Below are 23,922 nucleotides of genomic sequence, written 5' to 3' on the forward strand. Positions count from 1 at the left end.
TGTTGTCAAATATTATTGTTTATATTTATGTTTATGTATTTGAATAAATTGTATTCGTTCGAGTGAAGTTGAAGCGACCGGTTTGTATTTTCTTCGCTCCGGAAAACCCACTTTATTTTTCTCGGTCCGCTGTTTCGTTGTTTCCACTGTTGGTGCGCTCAACAAAAATCAAACGAATTCGTTGTCTGCTGAAAATCGTCGGTGCGTATTCTTAAAATAACCCTCGGAATGGTAGTTTCGACTACAATATTTTTTTGCGTGTACGCATGTGAACCTGGGAAAACTACCCAAATTTTGAGTAAATTATGTTGCGTGTATTTGCAAGTATTTTCAACTCAAATTTTGGGTTGATTTATCTGTCCGTGTATAGTCCTGTGCAGGAGTTCATCAAATTCACTCACTTGACGTGGAGTATTCATTCGAGCCAAAGTTCATTTTGCGTTCATTTACGACCCGCTCAAACGTCATAATTTCTTAGGACTAGGGGAGTTCATTTTGCGTTAGTCTATTCACCAGCTCTGTTTATTTTGGAAGTATTTTATCGATAATTAAATATTTATATGCAATTTGTGATAATTAATAATTACGATTATTATTCAGCGGTAGTCTCTAAAATGGAATTGGATATGGTTAATGCAAAGAATGGAATGGATTACTGCGATACCGAAGAAGAAGAACGAACCAATTTTTACAACATTATTGCCGCTTTCAAATGTTATCGGTAAGTAAAAATATCGGATTAATATTTAGCTGCAAGAGTTGATATTTTTAATACCTATTATAGAACAAATTCTTATGGTCAAATTAATCACAAAGAAGCTTACCTGAACTCTTTGCCCGCGAATCATCAAGAAATGTTGTTTAAGTACCGAGACCACCTTCAAAAGATTCGGTACTGCATCGATCAGAACCACAAAGTCATTAAAAACATCATTCAGGACGCCGACTGTTTGTTCCATAATGAAACGGATAATGTGCGCCAAACCCAGCAGATCACTGTGCCACCAAAAGTTCGTTTTCAAGACGTTCACAAGGTAAGACAGCAGAAAAGACATTAATACAGCTATATATATATATATATATATATATATATATATATATATATATATATATATATATATATATATAAGTTAAAACATTTGGACGGGAATTCGGGTTTTTAAAAAAGATTGTTTCCGACTGCGCCACTCGACTGTTCGTATCGAGAATAAAAACTATATTGATCCAGTCTCTTACTTGCTAGATACAAAGAGCCCTGACTTGGTCCCTAAATGTGCTGACCTAGCGCCTAGCAGCAATGGTCCGGATATCGCGTGGTCCGCCGCGATCGATGTTGCTGAATGGGTGGTTTTGATAACTGCTGATTTAGCAGTTCCGATGTTCGCATGCGTCGTTGATTGTGAGCGTGGTGTTGCTACGTTGATTGAATTGGGTGATGAGTCGAGTTCGCGTTTAACTGCTTCCCTTTAAGTATTGCTCGTCCCGAGCAATGTATTGTTTTGATGAACTGTTGAATTTTGATTGTGCCAATGACCAGAAATGCGACTATGAATGTAACTGCTATGCTGAGCGATGCAAGTCCTAGATTGTGTTTCCATTCCACTGTTTCCATGTGCTGTTTGTTCTGAATATGGAGCTCTTGTAGCTCAGAAATGTTTACGTGTCTTTCGATGTGCTGTGGTTTGATTTTCAGCAATTGTAAAGGTAAAACTATGGGTTGGTGAAAACTAAACTCGTAGTTTTCATAGAGTTCGTTATTAATGTATAATGAACAATTTTGAAATGTTATCAGATGTATCCCGGTTAAATTTCTGGAACTTATTCCACAGGTGCTGTTGAAAGGTACGTCTTGGTGAACGGTTGTTAACAGCAGCATGCCTGAGGATACAGTCCTGATTTCTGTTGATGGGGATCTTTCCATGAAATTGCATTTACCGTGTGTCTCTCGGATGAGTGGAGCTTCACAAGGATCATCGCTGATGTTTACCAGTTGTCTCCTTTCGCATATCGTCATTGTGGTGCTTTCCCTGCATTGCGATGTGATGGCCATGATTTCGTCTCGGTTGACAAAAAGCTGTTTTATACTTTAGTTTGATTGTTCGGTTGCCAAGAGGTAATGGTTCGATAATAACTCTGTTGAATTTCGTTTGTAGTAGCTGCGGAATGTTGACACTGATGATGAGGGTAGAACCTTTGTAAAGTACAGTTGTCGTCAGGTAATTGCTGGTCTCGTCTAGGTCATGCACTTTTAATCCTTGTTTTCTGATCTCCTGTGCTATAGTTTCCATTTCATTAGGTGAAAGAATTAAGTTACTCACAATATTTGTTTTAGCAAGCATCAATGAATATTCAATTGATTTTAATGTTTCAGAGAAAGTATCTAACTGGAAAATAGTTAAAATTTTCTGATTTTCTGTTACAATGTAATCGTCTCGACCTAGAATTTTACGAAGTACATTTTGTTGATTTTTAATTTCATGGTGCATCAAATTGATTCTGTTTTCGAACTTGGAATTTATACTAATTTGTCTGTTATTTTGCTTGATGAGGCTATTTCCTGTTTTCCTTAAATCGTCAAGTTTTGAGTTAATTATATGCAAATCTTCGAATCTAAATTTCCGGTAACAAATTTAATCGCGCTTCCTAACATATTAATGGAACGTTTGTTTCTACTAGGTTTCATATGAAGTGTATTCAGAAGAAATTTTATTTCCTAATCTTGATTTTGATAATTTCTGAAAAGTCACTTGTACTGTTTTGGAATTGGCTTATAACATTTTCAATGAATGACAAAGATATTTCAAACTGTGTGAAATCAATAGTATGTAGTAATCTATTATATCCAGTAATAACTCTTCCTCCCCTTTGAAGAATCAACGCTCCTGCGTTGTTGGTGATATCGTGGATTTGGATTATTTGCGCATGAAGAAGGAGTGGTAATGAAAGGATGATGAGTGTGGATTTTAGAAATGTAGATGAAATATGCCGTGTATTGTCCATTGTGTCCTCCTAAAATAAAAAATAGCATTAGTTTCGTTTCACGTTTTCTTTATGTATCTCCCGTCCAGAGGCATCAATAATTACTCTTCCTTTATCTTCTGATGCTCTGATCGGTAGATATTTACGCTTTGTTTTACGTTTGATACCTTGTATTCTTTTAAATATGGTTTTATTTTCTTCGATATGAGGATGTTCTTCTCGATGTTTATTATGGTAATCTAAATTTTTGTTCTGTGTTTTTTCATTTGCCAAAATTACTTCGTCGTAGAATTTGTTTTTCTCTTCTAGCATCAAGTCAATGTTAAGAGGCCTTTCGTGTCCGTCTTTTAACCCAAAAAATATCTCTCGCGGTTTAAAACCTGTGGCTGTGTGAATCGTATTGTTGTACAAAGTACAAGCAATAAGGAAGATTTCTTTGTTAGTAAGATCAGCGTATTGAGATTTAATACATCGGAAGATTTCAGCCAACGTGGAGTGAAATCTTTCGACTAATCCATTGCTCTCACTATGGTTTGCGGGTACGAAATGCATCTGAACATTTAGGTTATTCGTTAGTCCTCTAATTTCAGCGGATTTTAAAGCGGGTTCGTTATCGCATACAATAAGGCCTGGTGTTCCGTAGATAGAAAATAGTTTAAGTATACCTTTCCTCATATCGGTTATGGTTCTGGATTTAATTGGGATCAATATTCCAAATCTTGAGAACTTGTCTATTACTGATAAAAATCTAAGGGATTCGGAAATGAACACGTCAATATGTATGATTTCGAATGGTTTTTTAGAATTAGGCGTACATCCTAGACGAATTTTATATGGATGTCTGTCATACTTGTTGACATTACATACTTCACATATTTTAATAAATTGCTGAATTTTATACTTCATTTTAGGAAAATAGAAACGTTTCGAAATCTGCTGCTTATTTTCCCAAATACCTCGGTGAGCTGTTTCGTGTGTATTGGATATGATGTGGCCTTGTTCTTCAGGTGTTTTAAGATCAATTAGTATTTTCTGTGTTAATAAGATTTTAAATGATTTGCATCTACTGAAATAATTTTTATATACAATTTGTAGTGTATTCATTAAATTTTCAGGACAAAGGATACAGTTTGTCCTTCTCAAATCCATATGATCTTTGAATATTCGTATGATAGTGGGGACGCCAAATACCAACTTAGTTATTGTTCGGCGAAAAACTCTGGGAAATATCTGCTCGTATGTATCAGGCTCATCAGGACCTACTTTAAGGATTATTTGGTTATGGAAATAATTAAGGTAGCTCTGTGCATTTAATGAACTCAGAGTCATCTGTGTCTGCTGAGTGTGCGCTCATGTCGTCAGATGAGACTTCTTCATTAATATTTAGTTCGTTGCGAATACGTGATAAACTATCGGCTACGGTGTTTTGTTTCCCGGGTCGGTATTTTATCTCATATTCGAACTCGCTAAGTGAAAGACGCCAATGAACTAATCTATTATTGGTGTCCTTCAAATTCAAACCATAAGTTAGGGGCTTGTGGTCAGTGTATAAAACAAATTTACGTCCATAAAGGTATGGCCGAAAATATTTGCATGCCCACACTACCGCTAACAATTCCTTTTCAATTGCGGAGTATTTTTCCTCCGACTTATTCAATGTTCTAGAAGCAAACGCTATTGGTTTATCGCTTCCTACAGGACCTTGCGAAAGGACTGCTCCAATGGCGAAGTTTGAAGCGTCCGTCGTCAAAAGAAAGGGTTTAGATAGGTCGGGATATTGGAGAATATCACTTCCCGATAGAATCTGTTTACATCGTTCAAAGGCTGCTACAAATTCTTTTGAATGAGTAATTGTTTCTCCTTTTCTTAGACAATTTGTTAATGGCTTTGCTATTTTGGCAAAATCTCGAATGAATTTCCGGTAATATCCTAGGATGCCTAGAAAACCTCGGAGTTCTTTCTCATTTTGCGGTATTGGCCAATTTCGAATAGTTGCAATTTTGTCCGGATTAGGCTTTACACCTTCTGAAGTTACAACATGACCCAAGAATGCAACTTCCCGTTGTAGGAACTCGCTCTTGTCCAGTTGGATTTTCAGATTGTGCTTTTCTAAAGTGGCGAAGATTTTGATAAATTGTCAATATGTTGAGTTAGACTAGTTGAAAAAACAATTATGTCATCCATGTAAACGAGGCATGTGACACCAATGTGCTCTCGCAGAACATTATCCATCACCCGTTGAAAAGTTGATGGGGCGTTCTTTAAACCGAAAGGCATTCTCAAAAATTCATAGTGCCCATTTTCGACACTAAAGGCTGTTTTTGGAATGTCTTTCTCTTCCACTTCGACCTGGTGAAAACCAGATGCCAAGTCTAATGTGGTAAAATACATGCAGCGTCCTAATTTATCGAGGACGTCTGTTATATTCGGTATAGGGTACCGATCGTCAATGGTTTTTTCGTTTAATTTGCGGTAGTCTATGACTAGCCGCCACTTCTTTTCACCTGATGCGTCCAATTTTTTTGGGACGATCCATACAGGAGACGTCCAAGGGCTTATCGAATGTTGAATTATCCCTTGATCGAGAAGTTCAGTAATTTGTCGCTGGATTTCCTCTTTATGGCAAAAAGGATAGCGATATGATTTGGCATGTACCGGCAAATCATCTTTTGTTTTAATGGAATGTTTAATAGCACTGGTAAACGACAGATGTGTGCCTTTCATGAAAAATACATTTTCATGTTTTGTAATCACCTGCAGAAGTTTCTCACGTTCATCTGGATTGAGATGGTCGATTCTTAACTGCTTTAGTAATTTTTCACTGATACTCGGTTTCGATGCTTCTTCAAATGGTGTTCTTGTTTCAAAATTATTGATTTGAGGACGAATAATATTCTCATCTAAATCAATTCTTTTGCTTTCGTTCGAGTAATTCGTGATTAATACCTGAACGTTTTCGTTTTAGTTGAATAAAGTCCAGAGTGAATAATCACATTTGGTGCAACTACCAAATCGTTTTCCAGAAAAAAGTCTCCGTTAACTCGCGTAGGGAGATTGACTGGTTTGGATTCGTGCGCGTTCAGATAAACTGATTTTACATCTGGGTATCTGCGCTTCATTTTTATTATTCCATGAGGCAATCTTATTTCATTAGTTGAAGTAAGAATGTCTGCTTTAAGAAGTTGTAAGGATTCATACCCAATTAATCCGTCAAAAAAGGGATGGAAATCGAAGACATAAAACTTCAATTTCTCAGTGTTAGGAATTTTAAAGAAAGGATTAAATTCGACGATTTGATTAATGTTATGGGTACCGTTTATGTTATGAACTTTTGCTGGATCAGTGAATCTACATTTTTCAAGATTTACGTGTTTAGGGCTAACATAGTTTTTATTAGCGCCTGTGTCTATGAGAAATTTTAACAAACCTTTAGTAGTATCCATTTCTACATAAGGAATAAAGTTATTTAAGTCGTTAAGTCGCCTTCCACTCGCTCCCGAAAATTTAGATCATCTACTGAAACAGATTTATCACTATCAAGGTTATCAGCTTCAGGAGTTTCATTGTTATTATCTGTGTAATTATTCATCTCAACATATTCAGGATATTCAGATACGTCATACATTTGGTAAGGATAATATTCATCATAAATGGCATTTGGTTCTAGATATTCTTCAAGATGATAATTTGGGCGGTTTAAGTAATTCACTTGATTGGATCTAATTGAGTGATCAATTTCCATTGGTGTGGGTTTCGGTTGCTTTGGAAAGTTAGGATTTGAGGGGAATTGTCTGGGTGGTTGTTGACCAAACTGGAATGAACGTTGGAGTGGATGAAATTGGAATGGCCTTTGCTGTTGTGGAAACTGCATTGGTCTTATTTGTGGGGAAAAATTGAATGGTTTTATTTGGTGGTTAGATAGAGGTGGTCTTTGATTTTGAAGATACGGAAATTGGAATGGTTTTGGATATTGAAGTAGTCGTAGTTGATTCGACGTAGGAAACTGTAATGGTTTAGGAATATTGTAGGATGGTTTGGCAGGAACTGGAGGTGGTGGAGGTGCCCTAAGATGATTTTTCACATAGTTGTAGTTTCCTTCTTCTAGGCAAAGCCTCAGAGCTTCTTTCAGTGTTTTTGGGGATTGAGCACGAATGATAGGTCCTAGCGGTTCTTTAAGCCCGGAGAGGAAAACCTTTAAACCTAGTTCTTGATAGAAAATTTTTCTTTGCTGACACTACTACTGGATTGGGTTCATTTAGATTTAATAAGTTCACTAGTAAAGAAACTGCATGTGAAACATTTCCATAAAATTCTTGTACGCAATTAGTTTGAGTTAATTTAAACAAATCGCGTGTAAGCGAAATTTCATCTCGCTTATCGCCAAAATGCGTCGTCAGAGTTGTTTTGATATCATCCCACTCGGTATCAGTCCCATACAACTCAACACTGCATCAGCCTCTTGTGTTATCTTTGCACGGATGGATTGCATCCATACATCGAAAACTGCGGTGCCTCTAGCCCTTTCTAAGGTTGGCATCAACCTATCAACGGCCTTAATAAAAGTGTTCAGTTTCACTGGATCTCCCGTAAAACATGGCATGTCCCTAATAATCTGTGGACTCTGCATCTGTTTCAAAATTGAATCAATATCGTTATTCGGTACAACAGGAATCGGCTGTTGTTGCAGTAGGGCGATTTCTCGATCCCTTTCATTAATTTGTCTTTGCTCATCAGCGATTTGATCTTGCATAATAAGCAACTGTCTTCCCTGCTCTTCAATTTGAGCGGCGGCGTTAGCCAACTGCTCTTGCAGAGCTTCATTCTCCGCTGCAATTAAATCACGCCTGTTATCCAAATGTGCCATCCTAACTAATCACTATTCACTTCGATAACACTTTTTAACACTGTTAAATTTCGATTATTATTTGTTAACACTATGAATTATCAATTTTAAACTTTGAATGAACTTAAACGCTATTACTTACGATTTATTGGCTCGCTCCGATATGCGCTCTTCGCTAACCGTTGGTGGGTGGAAATCTGCTACGATGTTCGCTCGTCGCCGATCGTGGTGGATGCTATTCTGCCTCCTGGGGTAACGCTGGTTCCCGTCGTGTTTCGAAGTTTAACACAATTCAACGATGTACACTCGCGGAAGGGTTTCAACCCGGAAAAACTCACTTAACACTTTTACGGTATCCTACCGCACTGCGCCAGTTAAAACATTTGGACGGGAATTCGGGTTTTTAAAAAAGATTGTTTCCGACTGCGCCACTCGACTGTTCGTATCGAGAATAAAAACTATATTGATTCAGTCTCTTACTTGCTAGATACAAAGAGCCCTGACTTGGTCCCTAAATGTGCTGACCTAGCGCCTAGCAGCAATGGTCCGGATATCGCGTGGTCCGCCGCGATCGATGTTGCTGAATGGGTGGTTTTGATAACTGCTGATTTAGCAGTTCCGATGTTCGCATGCGTCGTTGATTGTGAGCGTGGTGTTGCTACGTTGATTGAATTGGGTGATGAGTCGAGTTCGCGTTTAACTTATATATATATAAAAATATATATCTTTATAAAGGAGACTTTCAGCCCTAGGCTGACTAGGCTCTCCGGTAACATTTGAGCTTAAAATATGAAAATGTTGATACTTTTACTTGATGGGCTAACTCCTTGATGCGCCTACGCCAAATATAGTATCCTTAACTGGACTCGATAAGCTAAGCGATCTAAGCCAAAAAGCGACCTTCCACAAAGCCTACGGCCTCTTCCGGGTTCGCTTGACGCTCTTGCGGTGTATGAACAACGTGTTCAGCCCACCGTAATCGACCGTGTTGATTGATTCGCACTCTATACAAATCAACCCAACCCAATCAATTGTTGGGGCATAGAGTGTGATGTTCTCGATAATAAACAATGAGGGTTCGCTTGACTGTGGATATACAACATTAAAGCACATGTGATGATTGGGCGAATCAAGCATCCGAAAGATATTCAATTTGCGAAAAAGAACTAACCGCGGTGGAGGTTCGTACTCAGATTCTGATGACTTTTCCGCAAATACTTGTCTTGTGTGTAGGGGTAATCCTGCCTATCTAGAGAGTAGGAGGTTGAGGGGTCCGAGTCCCCCACGTGGATTATTTTTCGCAAATTTCATATCAATTTGTCCATTTCGAAACATGTGCTGTGCATGCAGCTTGCACAACCAAGATATTCAACAAAAAAAATGATTTTCGTACGACCGAGTTGCCGAATAATATGCAGTATTGTTGTATGGTTCTTTCATATAGGTATATCTGCATATTTCAAATTATGTATTGACATAGGGGTCGTTCAAAAATGATGTCACATGTTTTAGGGGGGAGGGGTGTAAGATTTTGTGACAGTACATGTTGTACTAGGTATACAAGAAAGCGTGACAGAGGGGGGAGGGGGTTTAGAAATACCAAAAAGTAGTGGACGTCATATTTGAATCACCCCATAATCTACCATTTCAAGTCGTTCCGAATTTGTTTAACATAAAAATAATTAAACAATATGTCGATTTATATACAATGAACCAAAGTTGCTCATCGACCGATGATCCTTTCTTGCAAGAGCTGACCGTGTGAAAAATGATTTAAGCTTTCCCTCTATATGTATATTAATCTCAGTAATTTTGAAGGTTTTTTGTTTACTTAATTGAAATTTTCCATCCTAGTAGAGTTTTTGTTTCGTAGTTAATATTTACTAAATGTAGATAACTTAAGAAACTCCATAACTCAATCATAGAACATTATGTAAATAAACAATCCGTTAATATTTTCTATCGTAGCATACCTATATGGTATTCTGAAAAAAAAAAAACAGTTCCAATTAAGCACAAGAAAAAATCAAATGCTAAATTATCCGTATGGGACACTAGACAGATTTTTAATCTCAGAAATAGAAAACAAAAAGCTCATGAAGCATTCAAAATATTTAAACAAAACTAGTAAAAGTTTTGCAACTTATCTTGCTATATGTGATCAACTTATTCTAGGCCTGGTAGCGGGTCACTTTTCAGTGACTTGGTCACTTTTTTCGAGTCAGTCACTAAAGAGTCTCTTTTTTCGATCTCAACTCACTAAAGTCACTTTTTCTCGGAAAAAGTCACTATTTTCTTTTGAAACTATTGAATAGGTTTCGTTAAGAGCATCTTCGAAGAATAAAAAAAATGTTAAAAAATTTGATGTTCTATCTGTCGAAAGATGCTTTATTCGTGAAAGATCAAGCTATATCAGGTCAAAGGGCGTCTGTCGCAAGAGAGAATTCTCTTCGTTGACTTCTCCTCTTTTGAATAACAGTGACAAGAAGAAGATTTCTTTGCAGTTTATCACCTCGGAATGCAACTTTGCACTGTTCTCTATCGTTCTGAGGTGATAAACCACAAATAAATCTGCTGCTTGTCAATTTTATTTAAAAGAGGGGTAGTCGACGAAGAGAATCCTCTCTTGCGACATTCGCCCTTATTCCAGATAGAACTTGAGATATAAAATGACGGATTTAGGAAAAATGACCACTTAGTACTTTTTGGCCTAAATGCTGTTCGCAACTCCAAATTACAACAGCGAATAATTGAAGGGGTTTTGTGTCAAAGTTTATGATTGAGAATCTAAATATATTCACAAAACTAATAGCAGACCCTGCTTATTTTAAAAACCTTTTTGAAAAACTAAAAACTATGGTTCAACTACAACTAATTTGCTTAACTTTGTAACGTTAACTTTTAATGCAATGGACCGAGGAAAATATGTTAAGACTTTGTATACTTTGATAATATGGAGGAAGCCTACATCAGACTGAATATATTGTCGCGCTCTTCTCAAACGCTCAGTTTTTCGCGGTGGTAAAGCGCAAGCAAAGATTGCGCAGCAGCGCGCCCATATGCTTGTACACAGGGTGCGAGTCTGCGCTGTTCAATATGATAAGCCGCCGAATGGGGTTGCCATAGTTGAAGAGCCGCCGTGTGTAAAGTAAATGGGCGCACTCCAGCGCAATCGATCGAATTAAGTTCGCCGTTATATCACCGCAAAAATCGGATTATTGCGGTGGGTCGGGCACGTAGCCAGAATGTCGGACAGTAAAGCCCTAAACGCAATACAACGGAACGGCGACGGAAACGGCAAATTTGACAGAAAATATATGGGCTAACTGTCAAATTTTCCGTTTCCGTCGCCGTTCCGTTGTATTGCGTTTGGGGCTTAACCCGATGAAATTTGTTCTCGAGAACGATCCGACGGGCACAAGAAGGCGAGGTGCGTAGCGGGCAAGGTGGATCGATCAGGTGGAAGATAACATGCGGACCCTCCGCAGACTACGTGGTTGGCGACGTGTAGCCATGGACCGAGCCGAATGGAGAAAAACCTTATGTACTGCACAGGCCACTTTGGCCTTAGTCTGAATAAATAAATAAATAAGGACTGCGAGACAATCTGCAGTCAGCCATCACACACGTCTGTTGCTTCAAAGACCACAAAGCACTAACGGTCAGAATTTATGGGCCCTTCAACCACATCTCTTTACTGAGGAAAACGTTACCAAGTTCTAATTTAAGTGACAATATTGGACTCTTCAACGTAGAAACTATGGGACATGTATGGATTGGTGGCTGTCGTACGTTAAGCCTAAAATCAAATAATTCTTCAAGTGGAAATCTCGATATGATTTCGACGAGTTTCACGGCGCACCAGCATCTCTATGCGCAATAACGACAAGCGTACGACGGCTACTATCAGCAGCCACAAATGTTAACCACCATCAAACGGCTAAAAGGAGAGATGTTGGCACCAGGTTGGCACTGCAGCGTAATTTCTCGTATATGTTTATGCGCATTAACGAAGCGCATGTGTCCGGGGAGCCAATGTCGATCTTCCAGCTAAGGAAAAACGACAGAAGCTAACCGTAATCACACAGCTGCAGATGGGAAAGGACGTCGAGCCTCAGGCGATAGAAACGAATATGTTTGATTTCTTCTCAGGCCTCCATGCAGAAGAAGCAGCAGATAACGACGGCAATAACAACAATGGAAACGACTTTACATTGCATGCTAGCATTTTATCCCTCCAGACGATCCGTCGAACGAAGCGTGCATTGAGGAGATAACAAAAGCAGAGACCCTAATATCTACTATCAGAGTGAGCACATGAATGAAGCTCTCACCGGCAATCTCCCCAACGCCTTCGTGGAGCGCTTCATCGTGCTGGTAAAGAAAAAGGGAGGTGATAACACGGCATCAATCGATTCAATACATTATCCACAGAACACAGAAAATATAAGAGTATGTAACGAGCTTGGTGGTCATATGACTACCGCTTCTGCCTCATACGCAGGATATGGTGGGTTCAATCCCAGGCCCGTTCCATTCCTTCTACTTTGTATCTTTTCATATATTTCTCATGTTCTAGCAATCGCTAGAACTGGAAATGGGTTTTCATACCGTTTCCATCTTCTATCCTTATATCTACAACTTGATTAGTTCTAGCAGATAACTGTTAGAACTTGAAATGAGGAATAAAAACTCGTTTCGGCATCCAATTAGAATATACACCACCTGTTCATTACTATCACATTGGCAACCCGTTAACCAAGACGAACCTCTGCCATAAAACCTAACCCCCAGATTCCAATAAAATTCCGCAACAACTCGTGGCGAGTGCAAAGGTGTTCTCGGCTTGCAGTGGGTGAGTGACTGCATCATCAATTCCTTCCCATCCCCGATTACCGTGAGGACGTAGCCAGCACCGTTATCGATCATCTAAAATACTAGATCTCTCGGACTGTGCACTTTGAGGTTGGAGAGCAAAACTCATGCTTCCATCCATTGGTTCCCTGTGCAATTGCGATTGTTCTGGTCGATCACGGAGTAGCAACTACGAAATGCACGGTCATCATGCTCATGCTCAGAACACAGAAAATACGAGAGGAAGAAGACCTGCCTGCCGGCTGGTTGGATGGCCTCATATGCCCACACACTTAGTTTTTATTTCTGCAGCTCGGTAAAAATCCGCACAGCCGTGCGCCAGCAAAATAAAAAGCTGATATCTCGGCGAAAATGATGTTTGTTAGCTGATTTTCGGCTAATTAATTGGTGATTTTCAGCTATTTTGACAGAAATCTCGGCAAAAAACATGTTTGCTGGGGCACGTCTGTGCGAATCTCGGTAAAAGTTGAACATTTCGCTGAGATCCCGGTAAAAAAAAATAAGTGTGCAATTTAAAAAAAGGGCACCGACCAGAGTGTTACAATTACTGTTGCGTATCCTATTTAACAGACTGACAGACACAGTCGGCGAATACCATCCAGGTTTCCGTGAGGGCCGATCAATGAAATGAGCTGTGGCAGATAATGTCCGAACATGGTTTTCCGGCGAAACTGATTAGACTGATACGTGCTACGATGGATGGCTCGAAATCAATTATTCGGATTACAGACGATGTTTCAACCTCGTTTGTTACCATAGACGGATTGAAGCAGGGTGATGCACTTTCGAATTTATTGTTTAACATTGCACCCGAGCTAATCTGGCGCTAGATCTGGCGCGCAGAGGAACGGCACTATCATCACACGGTCGCATATGCTCCTGGGCTTTGCGGACGACATCGATTTCATTGGAATCGATCACAGAGCAGTAGTGGAGGCTTTTGTCCCACTGAAGAGAACCGGATAGAGGCCGGCGACTGCGTAGAGAGCCACCAACACGCTGGCTGCATGCGGTGGAATCGGACCTGGGAACCTTAAACATTCTGGGAAACTGGTCCAAGACCGACGATTATGGAGCTCTACATTACGCCACAAACTTATTTCTTTTACCGGGATCTCAGCAATTTGCTGAGCTTTTACCGAGATTCGCACAGTCGAGCCGCAGCAAACATGTTTTTGCCGAGATTTCTGTCAAAATGCTGAAAATCAGCAAATAATTTGCCGAAAACCAGGTAACAAACAGCTCCCTTGAGTGCCGCAGTAAACAAATTAGTATTTCAGCTGAGCAGGGTTGTTACGGAGATCCTAAAATATTTTCCGCGCCAAATCCGCGCCGACTAAAATCAAATCCGCGCCATTTCCGCGCGACGTGAAATCCATTCCGCGCGATCCAGATCTAAATTCTAAGCAAATACACGTTAAATGTCAATTTTTGTATAACAATTTATTGAACGTCTTCTCTTCAAGTTCTTTTCTTACAATATTACTGATTTCAAATATGATTTTAAACTGCAACATATGTTTGTATCGAAATGCTAATAGGACTAATAAAACCGCAGTAAGTATTACAACCCTACTAAATGTCCTTATTCACCACTAGAAGTACTGAATCTAAGGGAACAAGAACTAAACAGTCAAAACTATTTGCATAAGCACCGCTATTTGGATTAGATTATGGCTTTGGCATGTTTTGTTCCGTTATTGTCAGGGTTTTTTTGTTAATAGAACTTTAAAAAATTCAGCACAAGGTACGTTGATATACAATAGAATGTTAAGGTGACTCGGGGAAGCACTACACACCGTATTGTTTTTCCTATCTTTTATCTCTTTCTAGCGTTATCACCTTGTAACTTTGGAGCGGCGTATTACGGTTTTTAGTTGTTTGATGTAACTGTAAATGTATCAGCATGTAGATGGCGAGTAAGCACGCGTCGCTGATGCTTTTTCAAAATCATATTTGAAATAAAATTAAGCATTCAATGATGAAAATGATGACGGTTTAATGATTGTTCGTGCTTCCCGTATCCCCTTAAGGCCAGATTTGATCATAATTGATTAAAGATAAACGTGGCAAATATTTAAAAAATCTGTCAAAACCGCAATTTCTTTTGAAGTAATTAATTATGCAGCTTTGTAGTAGTTATTGACAAGATAAACTTGCGTAGATATTAAGAAATTAGACAATGAAGCTAAGTTTTTTAAACAAAACTTCTGTAAAACAAATATTTGAATTCATATCAAGAAACAAATAATACAAAATCTAAAATAGTTGCTCAAGCTCCGTTTATTTTTCAAGTTAGAATCAAGCGTAAATTCCTTCAAAGATTCCAGAGAAATATTTTTAGAAATTTCAGAAGATATTTCTTTGGAAATACGGCAGAATAATATGCGTAAACTCCAACAGAAATTAATCCGTCATTTCTCCTTCAATTCTTGTAACAAGCTTTTTTTAAAGTTCATGCAGAAATTTGTTTGACCATTCTTACTGGAATTTATCTTTCGTGCGCAGATTCATCCCAGAAATTTCTGCGGGTCATCCTCCGGAAATTTTCATAGAAATGTTTGCTGAAATCCAACTGCCATTGAATCTGCTGAAGTACAGAATGTCGTATTCCAGCCGAAAACGGCTGTATGGAATCCGCCGTTGAAGAGCGGTGCGACTGTTCGTTTTTAAATTCGACAACAAACTGCCGGTGCAATCTTCGTCGTTGCTACTCAATCCGATGGCGCTACCAACACCATCTCACACTGCGGTGGCAGCAATGCGCTAACATTGCCATACCCTCGCGCAACCTTTCTCAGCCCCTCACAAGCTACCGATTCATTGGCACACGCTTAAATGCCACATTGTACGGTAAATTGGGGCACGCGAAATATGTGATTTCACGATTGGTATATTTGATTACTTATGTTTAATGTACTATCCACAATAGCAGAATCAAATCATAGTCTAAAATCACTTATACAAACTAAAATCATTAGCCGCTTACTCTGAATACTACATCTTTCTCCTTCCCTACTCTTTCAACTATATAAGAATATGATTCTTTGGAGTTCTACTCACTCTGGAATAAATAAAAACACTCCTAGGAGTCCATATGCAAAATGTGTTCCTTAATAGAAGCCACAGACGTAATCCTACGTCAACATATCTCGGAGTTCTACTCGTTCCGGAACGAACAAAATTGTCTCGGAGTCCTGCTCTGCATTCGTGTGGTCTTCTATAGAATACCCAGACGACCATGTCTTGGAGTTGCATCGGAGTCCTGCTCTGCATTCGCAAAGTATACTCTTCTATAAAATACACAAACGATGTCCTACCTCAAAATGCCTCAATTTTCTCGGAGTCGTGCTCTGTATCCGCAGAGTGTGGTCCTCTATAGAATACCCAGACGTAGTCCTCCGTCAACATGCCTCTGAGTTCTGCTCGCTCCGGAATAAACAAAAATGCCTCGGAGTACTTCACATTCACAAAGTGTACTTTTGTATAGAATACACAGACGTAGTCCTACGTCAATATGCTTCGGCATTCAACTCGCTTCAGAATAAAAACAAAAATGCCTCGAAGGTCTGCTCGCATTCACAAAGTGTACTCCACATAACACACAGACGTAGTCCAGCGTCAACATGTCTCGAAGTTCTACTCGTTCCGAAAAAGAAACAAAAAATGTCTCGGGATCTTGCAATGCATTCGCAAAGTTTACTCCTCTATAGAATACCCAAATGCAGTCATACGTCAAAAAGTCTCGGATTTTTACTCGCTCCGGAATGAACACAAAATGCCTTGGAGTCCTGCTTTGCCTTTTTTAAAGTAAACTTTTTTATTGCATACACAGACGTAGCCCTACTTCAACACGCATCGAAGTTTTACTCGCTCCGGAATAAACGCGAAAATTCCTCGAAGGTCTGCTTCGCATTCACAAAATGTACTCTACAAAGTACATAGACGAAATCCTACGTCAACATGCCACGGAGTTCTACTCGCTTCGGAATGAACACAAAATGCCTTGTAGTCCTGCTTTGCATTTTCAAAGTGTACTCTTCTTTTGAATACACAGACGAAGCCCTACTCCAACATGCATCGGAGTTCTACTCGCTCCGGAATAAACACGAAAATGCCGCATTCACGAAATGTACTCTATATAATACACAGCCGTAATCTTACATCAACATACCTCAGATTTCCACTTGCTCCGAAATCAACAAAAATGCCTCAGGTCCTTCACATTCGCAAAGTGTACTCCTCTATAGAATACACAGCCGTAGTCCTTCTTCTACGGAATGAACACAAAATGTCTTGGAATCCTGCTTGGCATTTGCAAAGTGGTCACAGACGTAGTTCGACGTCAACATGCCTCGGAGTTCTATTCGCATTCACAAAAGAATGCCTCGAAGACCTGCTCGCTCCGGAATAAACAAAAAAAATGCCTCGGAAACCTGCTCGTTCCGGAATAAACAAAAACAAATGCTTCGGAGACCTGCTCGCTCCGGAATAAACAAAAAAAATGCCTCGGAAACCTGCTCGTTCCGGATAAACAAAAAAAATGCATCGGAGACCTGCTCGCTCCGGAATAAACAAAAAAATAAATGCCTCGGAGACCTACTCGCTCCGGTATCTTTCATTCTATCCTCAGGAGACCTGCTCGCTCCGGGATCATGTTTTATTAAACACATTTTTCTATGATTTCGGAGACCTGCTCGCTCCGAAATCCACAACATAAAATGAGAGCAGACTTACCATTTAGTAACTAGCACATTAATGGATGTGGCAAGCACCATTTTCATGCCCTAGTTACAAATATAAAACCAAACACTATTTCTACCGACTGCGACATGTCGTATTCCAGCCGAAAACGGTTGAATGGAATCCGCCGTTGAAGAGCGGTGCGACTGTTCGTTTTAAATTTCGTCAACAATCTGACGGTGCAATCTTCGTCGTTGCTACTCAATCCGATGGCGCTACCAACACCATCTCACACTGCGGTGGCAGCAATGCGCTAGCATTGCCATACCCGCCGCGCAACCTTTCTCAGCCCCTCACAAGCTACCGATTCATTGGCACACGCTTAAATGCCACATTGTACGGTAAATTGGGGCACGCGAAATATGTGATTTCACGATTGGTATATTTGATTACTTATGTTTAATGTACTATCCACAATAGCAGAATCAAATCATAGTCTAAAATCACTTATACAAACTAAAATCATTAGCCGCTTACTCTGAATACTACACAGAAGTCGCTTCAAATTATCTGTTGGAATTCCTTCGAGTATTCTTACAAAAATTCCCTGGGAAATTATTTTGTAATTCATTTAAGAATTTTATCATGACTTCAAGTAAACTCTCCTCAAATAACCTGCGGAAAATCTTCAGAGCTTACTTGCAGAAATCCCTTCATGAATTCCTGCGGAAATCGCTTCAAAAATTCTTGCTGAAATTGATTGGTGACTTCCTGCGGAAAAACTCCCGGTCATATTATTGAGAAATTATTAAAGAAATTTCTGTGATCATCGCTATAACTCTTTTGTAAATTCAAGGCGGCATTCTTTTCGATTTTCTATAGTCATTCCTGAGGTCACCGCTCAAGGAAATTCCTCCAAAAATGTATTTATAATTTTTCGGGTTTTTAATGCTGCAGAAATCCTTTCTACGCTGTGGAAATTTATTTGCAAGAAATTTAAACAAGGATCACCATAGGGTCCTTGTGGAAAATTCTTTAGGAATTTTCTTTGTTTTCTGTTGGTAATCCTGTAAAATCGGAGTTAACCGAAAACATCATAAAAAACCCAGATTAATCCACCTAGCGGTGACGATGCCTTTCTCGTGCGGTAAAAAATAGTATTTTGGCCATAACTACCAAGCCTATTGTCCGATCCGTCCAATTTTCAATAGGAAACAATGGAGTAAGATACTGCGTCGAATGCAGCCTGTTGTGAGGGAATCCGTTTAGGGTAAGTGCATTAAAAGTGAGCTAGACTTTTTACGCGTTTTTTATGAGGAAAAGTATTTTGGCCATAACTTTAAGCCCATAGTCCGATCCGGCCAATTTTCAATAGGAAACAATGGGGCAGTATAATGCGTCGAATGCAACCTGTTGCGAGTAAATTAGTTGAGGGTAAGTGCAAAAAAAGTGAGCTAAACTTTTGCTCTTTTGGTGCGCACATACACACACATACACACACACACACACACACGCACACACACAGACATCACCTCAATTCGTCGAGCTGAGTCGATTGGTATATAACACTATGGGTCTCCGAGCCTTCTATAAAAAGTTTGTTTTTGGAGTGAACATATAGCCTTTACGTATACTTAGTATACGAGAAAGGCAAAACCCGCCAGAAATAACTTTTGAGAATCATTTTCTAATTTTGATCGACTTTCTGCGGAAGAACTTATTAAAATGAGGCATCTGCATTAAATTACAGAACATTTTTATGTTTTCAATTGTTGTATAAACCCTTATTCGTTCTAGATGAATATTATAAAGGAAATATAAAATGTTCCAATATTATGAAAGAATTCTTGACTACTTTTGAAGAATGATATAATATATCATGCTGAGTGGTTCATCGTAAAAGAAACAACCAATTAGAAACTGACAAACATTTTGGAATTACAAAGAAATTGACAAGATGAAAATGGGTGTTCATGTCCTTCAATAGACAACATGGTTTGTGTGCGTCGTGTTTCAGAATGGATTAAAAATGACAACAAGTGGCGTATCTCTCCTCATAACATTTGTTTTAATAATGCTTGAGAGTGTAATACATGCCATTAAATAAGGACTTGTACATATCCGAAAAATAATGTTAAATAACCTTGAAACGTAAATTTTTTTTCAACACCATTGTAAAAGAAAATAAAGCCCATCTATAGATAGGCATCAAACTAATTTTCAAATAAACTTCCTTCGATTTAGCATTTTATTTATTAAATTTCCACCTAAAACTAAATCCGCGCCAAATCCGCGCGAAACCCTAAAATCGTTATGTAAATCCGCGCCAAATCCGCGAAAACCGCGAAATCCGCGAAAATCGCGAAATCCGCGTAGTCGTAACAACCCTGGCTGAGATATCAACAGAAAAGCACGACCCCAGCAATCGGCTGAGCGGATCTCGGTAAAAGAATGAAAAAATGCTCAGCGGAACTTTTTGTGATGACATATTTGTCCAAATGACCTATTCGGACGGGTGACCGTTCGGCCTAATGGTTTGTTCGTTCTAGTGGCATTCGACCAAATGGGTTTCAACCAAACGACACTCTAGTGGCATTCGACCGAATTCCGTTGGAAGTTCCTCCAGAAGTTCCTTCAGGAATTCCTCCGGAAGTTTCTCCAAGAATTCTTCTGGTAAATTATTCAAGAGATTCTTCGGGAGCTCCTCCAGGCATTCCTTCGGAAGATCCAGCAGAAATTTCTTCTGCTTAGTATTCATTTAGCACTTCCACAGTTATTAACTGCGAGGTTTCTAAGCCAAGTTACCATTTTTGCATTCATATATCATGTGGCTAACACGATGATAATTTTATGTCCAGGGAAGTCGAGACAATTTCCAAACCGAAAATTGCCTTAGGGAAGATCCATTAATTACGTAACGCAAAAATAGGGAATTTCCAACCCCCCCTCCCCCCTATGTCACACTTTTTGTATGAAGCGTCTGAAATTTTTGTATGGGTTGTCACACTTCACTGGACCCCCCCTCCCCCCTCTAAGCGTGACGTAATTTGTGGATGTTTCCTTACCGGCACCGGGAATCGAATCCAGTTGCTCTAAGCATGGTCTTACTTGATAGCCACGCATCTTACCGCTAGGTTAAGGAGGGCCCTAAACGCAACGTACAAGCGTATGATAATGTGCGTCACTCAACAGATTCAGCTGATAGTAAATTACAATTTTAAGTTGTGCAAAAGTTTTAGAACACCCGATTCTTTTTTTAAACGGGGGATGCGTTCCGTGAAAAAAAGTTTACAGTTCAAAATTTGAAAATCCGTGTAAAAAAAGTTTTATGATTTCTCGACGAATCATGCAAAATGGAGCAACTTTGCAAAAATTTTGTATGGGATTTTTTTTACACGGCCGTGTAAAAACAGAATCGGGTGTATTCTGTATATTATTTGATTGTTCAAAATGGGGTGCTTATCTTGGCCCAGGGGGAAATGCCACACTTTTACCGGCTATGTTCTCTATGTTCTAACCGTCGAAATAATTTCGGAACGTTTAAAAATTAGTATTTTGGAAATAACTTTTGAAAGCGTGCTGAAACTGGATTCCCTGTCGAATGCCACTTTTAAGATTATAGTATAATAACATATCAGCAAGAAAAAGAATATGTTTTTGGGCACATTTTGACAGCATCACCTGACTTGATCGCTCAATCGAGTATAAATCAATTTATATAACAAAAGTGAGAAAGACAAAAATCGTATTCCGAAATGTTCAATCATTCTATATCATTCTTCGTTTTAAGGTGCAAATAACCTTGAAGCAAATATTCCGCGATTGGAGTGCGGAAGGACACATGGAACGAGAACAATGCTACAAGCCAATCATCGATGAAATAACCGATTTCTTCAATCCACATAAATGGTAGTAAAGTGTATCGTAGTATTTTTCTGTTCTCAAATTTATTTCTTGTCTTTTTCTAGTAAAATAGAAGACGTTAAAGTACTGATTCCCGGGGCGGGACTAGGCAGGCTCATTTATGAAATAGCCTACAGAGGATATTATTGCGAGGGAAACGAATTTTCTTTGTTTATGCTCATAGCATCGAACTTCGTATTAAACAGGTAGTTTAAGCGGTAAAATAAGGTCGAAGTTTTTAAATCTATTATTATTTTGCTTTTGTCAGATGTGTAATCGAGAATCAATGTACTTTTTACCCTTGGGTCCATCAATACGTTAACAATCTCAGTGGGAGCAATCAAATCGAAGCCATAACCTTTCCCGACGTCAGTCCTACGAAGTTTCCGCCCAAGGGTACAATGAATATGGTGGCAGGCGATTTTTTACAGGTAAGACTATTTAACTATTATTTTGTGAGCTTTATAGAAATTTGGAAGTAACGATATACCCACAACCGGTCAACCGAAACTATCAAACAAATCCAATATTTGTAGGTTTATCGCGATGCTGACTACTGGGACTGTGTGGCCACGTGCTTCTTCATTGACTGTGCCAACAACATAATTGAGTTCGTGGAAGTGATTTACAACATACTAAAGCCAGGTGGTATTTGGGTAAACCTAGGACCATTGCTGTATCACTTCAGCGATGTTGCAAGCGAAAACAGCATAGAACCATCCTACGAAGATCTCATCGTTATTATACGTTCCGTAGGTTTTACAATTGTTGTATGTATATTGTTGAAAAATATGTCACGCATGCGTTTAATATTCATATTATTTTCAGAAAAATAAAACCGATGTCGTAACCAAATACGCACAAAATCCTACCTCTATGCACCAAAGCGAGTACAAAAGTATATATTTGGTTTGTCAAAAACCGAACCTCTTCGATTAGGTTACAAGCTTTGGTTGCAGAATCAATCTCACCTACAAAAAAAAAACAACGCGACACCAATCGTTTAGGTAATAATGAATTCATTTACAATTTGCGTTCAAGAATTGTACAAACATCGAAGGAATTTTGTCGACTGTAATTGAGGCCGTTGTGTGCAGTTTCATGTAGTTGAGAAACTGCCGTCGATGGCGGTTCAACTGCGAGGCATTCATTTCGGATGGAACTTCAGCGGGAACGTTCCCGGCTCCGGAGATTCTAACCGACCCCGTCAATCCTATCTTGCGAGCCGATAGGATTTGGTTGATTACGTCTTGTGTTGTTTTATCCATTTCGAACAAAAAATTCGTTGAACTAAGCGGCGGCTGCAAGAAAATAATATCAGTTTACAGTGACTTTGTGCTTAACATGACTCTTTTTTAGTTTTGTAGAATTTAGGTTAAGTAATGATCCAAAGGAAAAATAACGAGTTCAAAATTACAATTATAATTTATATATTTGCATAGCGTTAGTATGCAAATAAAATGATTATAAATGGTTTTAGAAAGGAGACCGTAAATAAATGGACTGATTCAACAAAGTATTTTTTTTTCTCTTTTTCTGTTATTATCAGCGCATCCCGGGGTTTCGGCCTATCTGCGATGTCCTACCACTGGGCAATACGTAAAACATTAAGACATTTTTTACCTCTGTGCTGATAGTTTCGTAAAGCGGAAAATTCTATTCTAGTTAACGATATTATAAATTCTAGATAAAATGTAGGGGCAATGACGACTTTGGCAGGTTTTGTTCTATTAATGCCAGGGTTTTTTTTTATGACTGATTATGCTCAAAATTTGAGCTTAAAGCAGCACTTATTAAAAGGAATACTTACATTTTGTGTGGAGAGATTTGGAATCAAAGCCTTCGTAGAGTAAATTGCCTTAAAGATATCGTCCTTGCCTAACTCGTCTTCTGGGAATACGGTAAATAACGGACTGTCCCAGCGATTGTTGTGTTGGGGTTCTTCGTATCGTAAGCACAGGGCTTTGAAAATGTCCTCATGGTATTTTTCCGTTTCATCTCTTCGGAGTTCGTTGAAGGCCCATGACTGCTCCTTCGTGTTTGCACAATAAACTGTACACTGGGTAGTTCGTGATGACTTACTTGCGCAGAAAATCTCGTACCGATACCCTTTGATGTAGTTGGCACCGTCGATAATGACGAGATCATCTTTGTTTAACAATCTCAACGCTTCCGATTTCACGTTGGATCTAATCAGCTTCTCCTTTTGTGGGTCATCGAAGTACTCGTTTTTGCTGTATCCAGCCAGCTGAACGCATTGCCATTCGGAAATCAAATGTACGGTTTTCCCGTAGTCTTCGAATAGTTTACGTAACTGGGCGGCACGAGTCGATTTTCCGCTGGATGGCAGTCCAGTGATTACTATCAAAGGCATGTAAATTGTTTTTTATAACGCCAAGAATGTTAAAAAATGATTGATCTAATTGATATCGCCGACAGCATGAGCGGTGCGCTGTTTACTAAAAATGAACATTCTTTTTTTTTTGTCTTTGAGATGAGAAGAAAATTATTACGTTTGAGCGGGTCGCATAATGAACGCAAAATGAACTTTTGTTCGAGAAGACGACCCGCTCAAATGTCAAAATCCATCGGGTGAGTGAATTCGATGAACCGCTGCACAGGTCTATGGTTCATCGAAT

General features: G+C 39.0%; 2 protein-coding genes across 4 annotated transcripts; one reads left to right on the plus strand and one right to left on the minus strand.

The window, feature by feature from the left end:
- The first annotated feature begins 409 nt into the window (after positions 1–409).
- On the plus strand, positions 410–22,252 carry LOC134226688 (carnosine N-methyltransferase). 3 transcript variants are annotated; one of them, XM_062707630.1, is made up of 8 exons: positions 410–533; positions 601–721; positions 785–1,034; positions 21,171–21,289; positions 21,349–21,489; positions 21,552–21,714; positions 21,820–22,053; positions 22,112–22,251. In XM_062707630.1, exons 2-8 carry the CDS (start codon positions 615–617, stop codon positions 22,220–22,222), a joined length of 1,125 nt encoding a protein of 374 aa, XP_062563614.1. In that variant the 5' UTR covers positions 410–533; positions 601–614; the 3' UTR covers positions 22,223–22,251. The 3 variants fall into 3 exon arrangements, with proteins under 3 accessions (XP_062563614.1, XP_062563613.1, XP_062563612.1); XM_062707629.1 differs by having other exon boundaries at positions 490–721; positions 21,820–22,035; positions 22,112–22,252; XM_062707628.1 differs by having other exon boundaries at positions 492–721.
- Positions 22,253–22,285: 33 nt separating this feature from the next.
- On the minus strand, positions 22,286–23,763 carry LOC134226689 (protein KTI12 homolog). The gene is made up of 2 exons (XM_062707632.1): positions 23,094–23,763; positions 22,286–22,584 (listed from the first exon to the last, which is right to left on the minus strand). The coding sequence occupies exons 1-2, from the start codon at positions 23,655–23,657 to the stop codon at positions 22,303–22,305; spliced, it is 846 nt and encodes a 281-aa protein (XP_062563616.1). The 5' UTR covers positions 23,658–23,763; the 3' UTR covers positions 22,286–22,302.
- Positions 23,764–23,922: the final 159 nt, after the last annotated feature.

Source organism: Armigeres subalbatus, chromosome 3, assembly GCF_024139115.2.
Source record: "Armigeres subalbatus isolate Guangzhou_Male chromosome 3, GZ_Asu_2, whole genome shotgun sequence".
Taxonomy (NCBI): domain Eukaryota; kingdom Metazoa; phylum Arthropoda; class Insecta; order Diptera; family Culicidae; genus Armigeres; species Armigeres subalbatus.

Coding starts and splice junctions, on each gene's coding strand:
- LOC134226689 (XM_062707632.1), bottom strand. CDS start 23,657: ATGCCTTTGATAGTAATCACTGGACTGCCATCCAGCGGAAAATCGACT. Junction 22,585..23,093: donor CAAATCTCTCCACACAAAAT/GTAAGTATTCCT, acceptor ATTTTCTTGCAG/CCGCCGCTTAGTTCAACGAA.
- LOC134226688 (XM_062707628.1), top strand. CDS start 561: ATGCAATTTGTGATAATTAATAATTACGATTATTATTCAGCGGTAGTC. Junction 1,035..21,170: donor GTTTTCAAGACGTTCACAAG/GTAAGACAGCAG, acceptor CTTCGTTTTAAG/GTGCAAATAACCTTGAAGCA. Junction 21,290..21,348: donor TTCTTCAATCCACATAAATG/GTAGTAAAGTGT, acceptor GTCTTTTTCTAG/TAAAATAGAAGACGTTAAAG.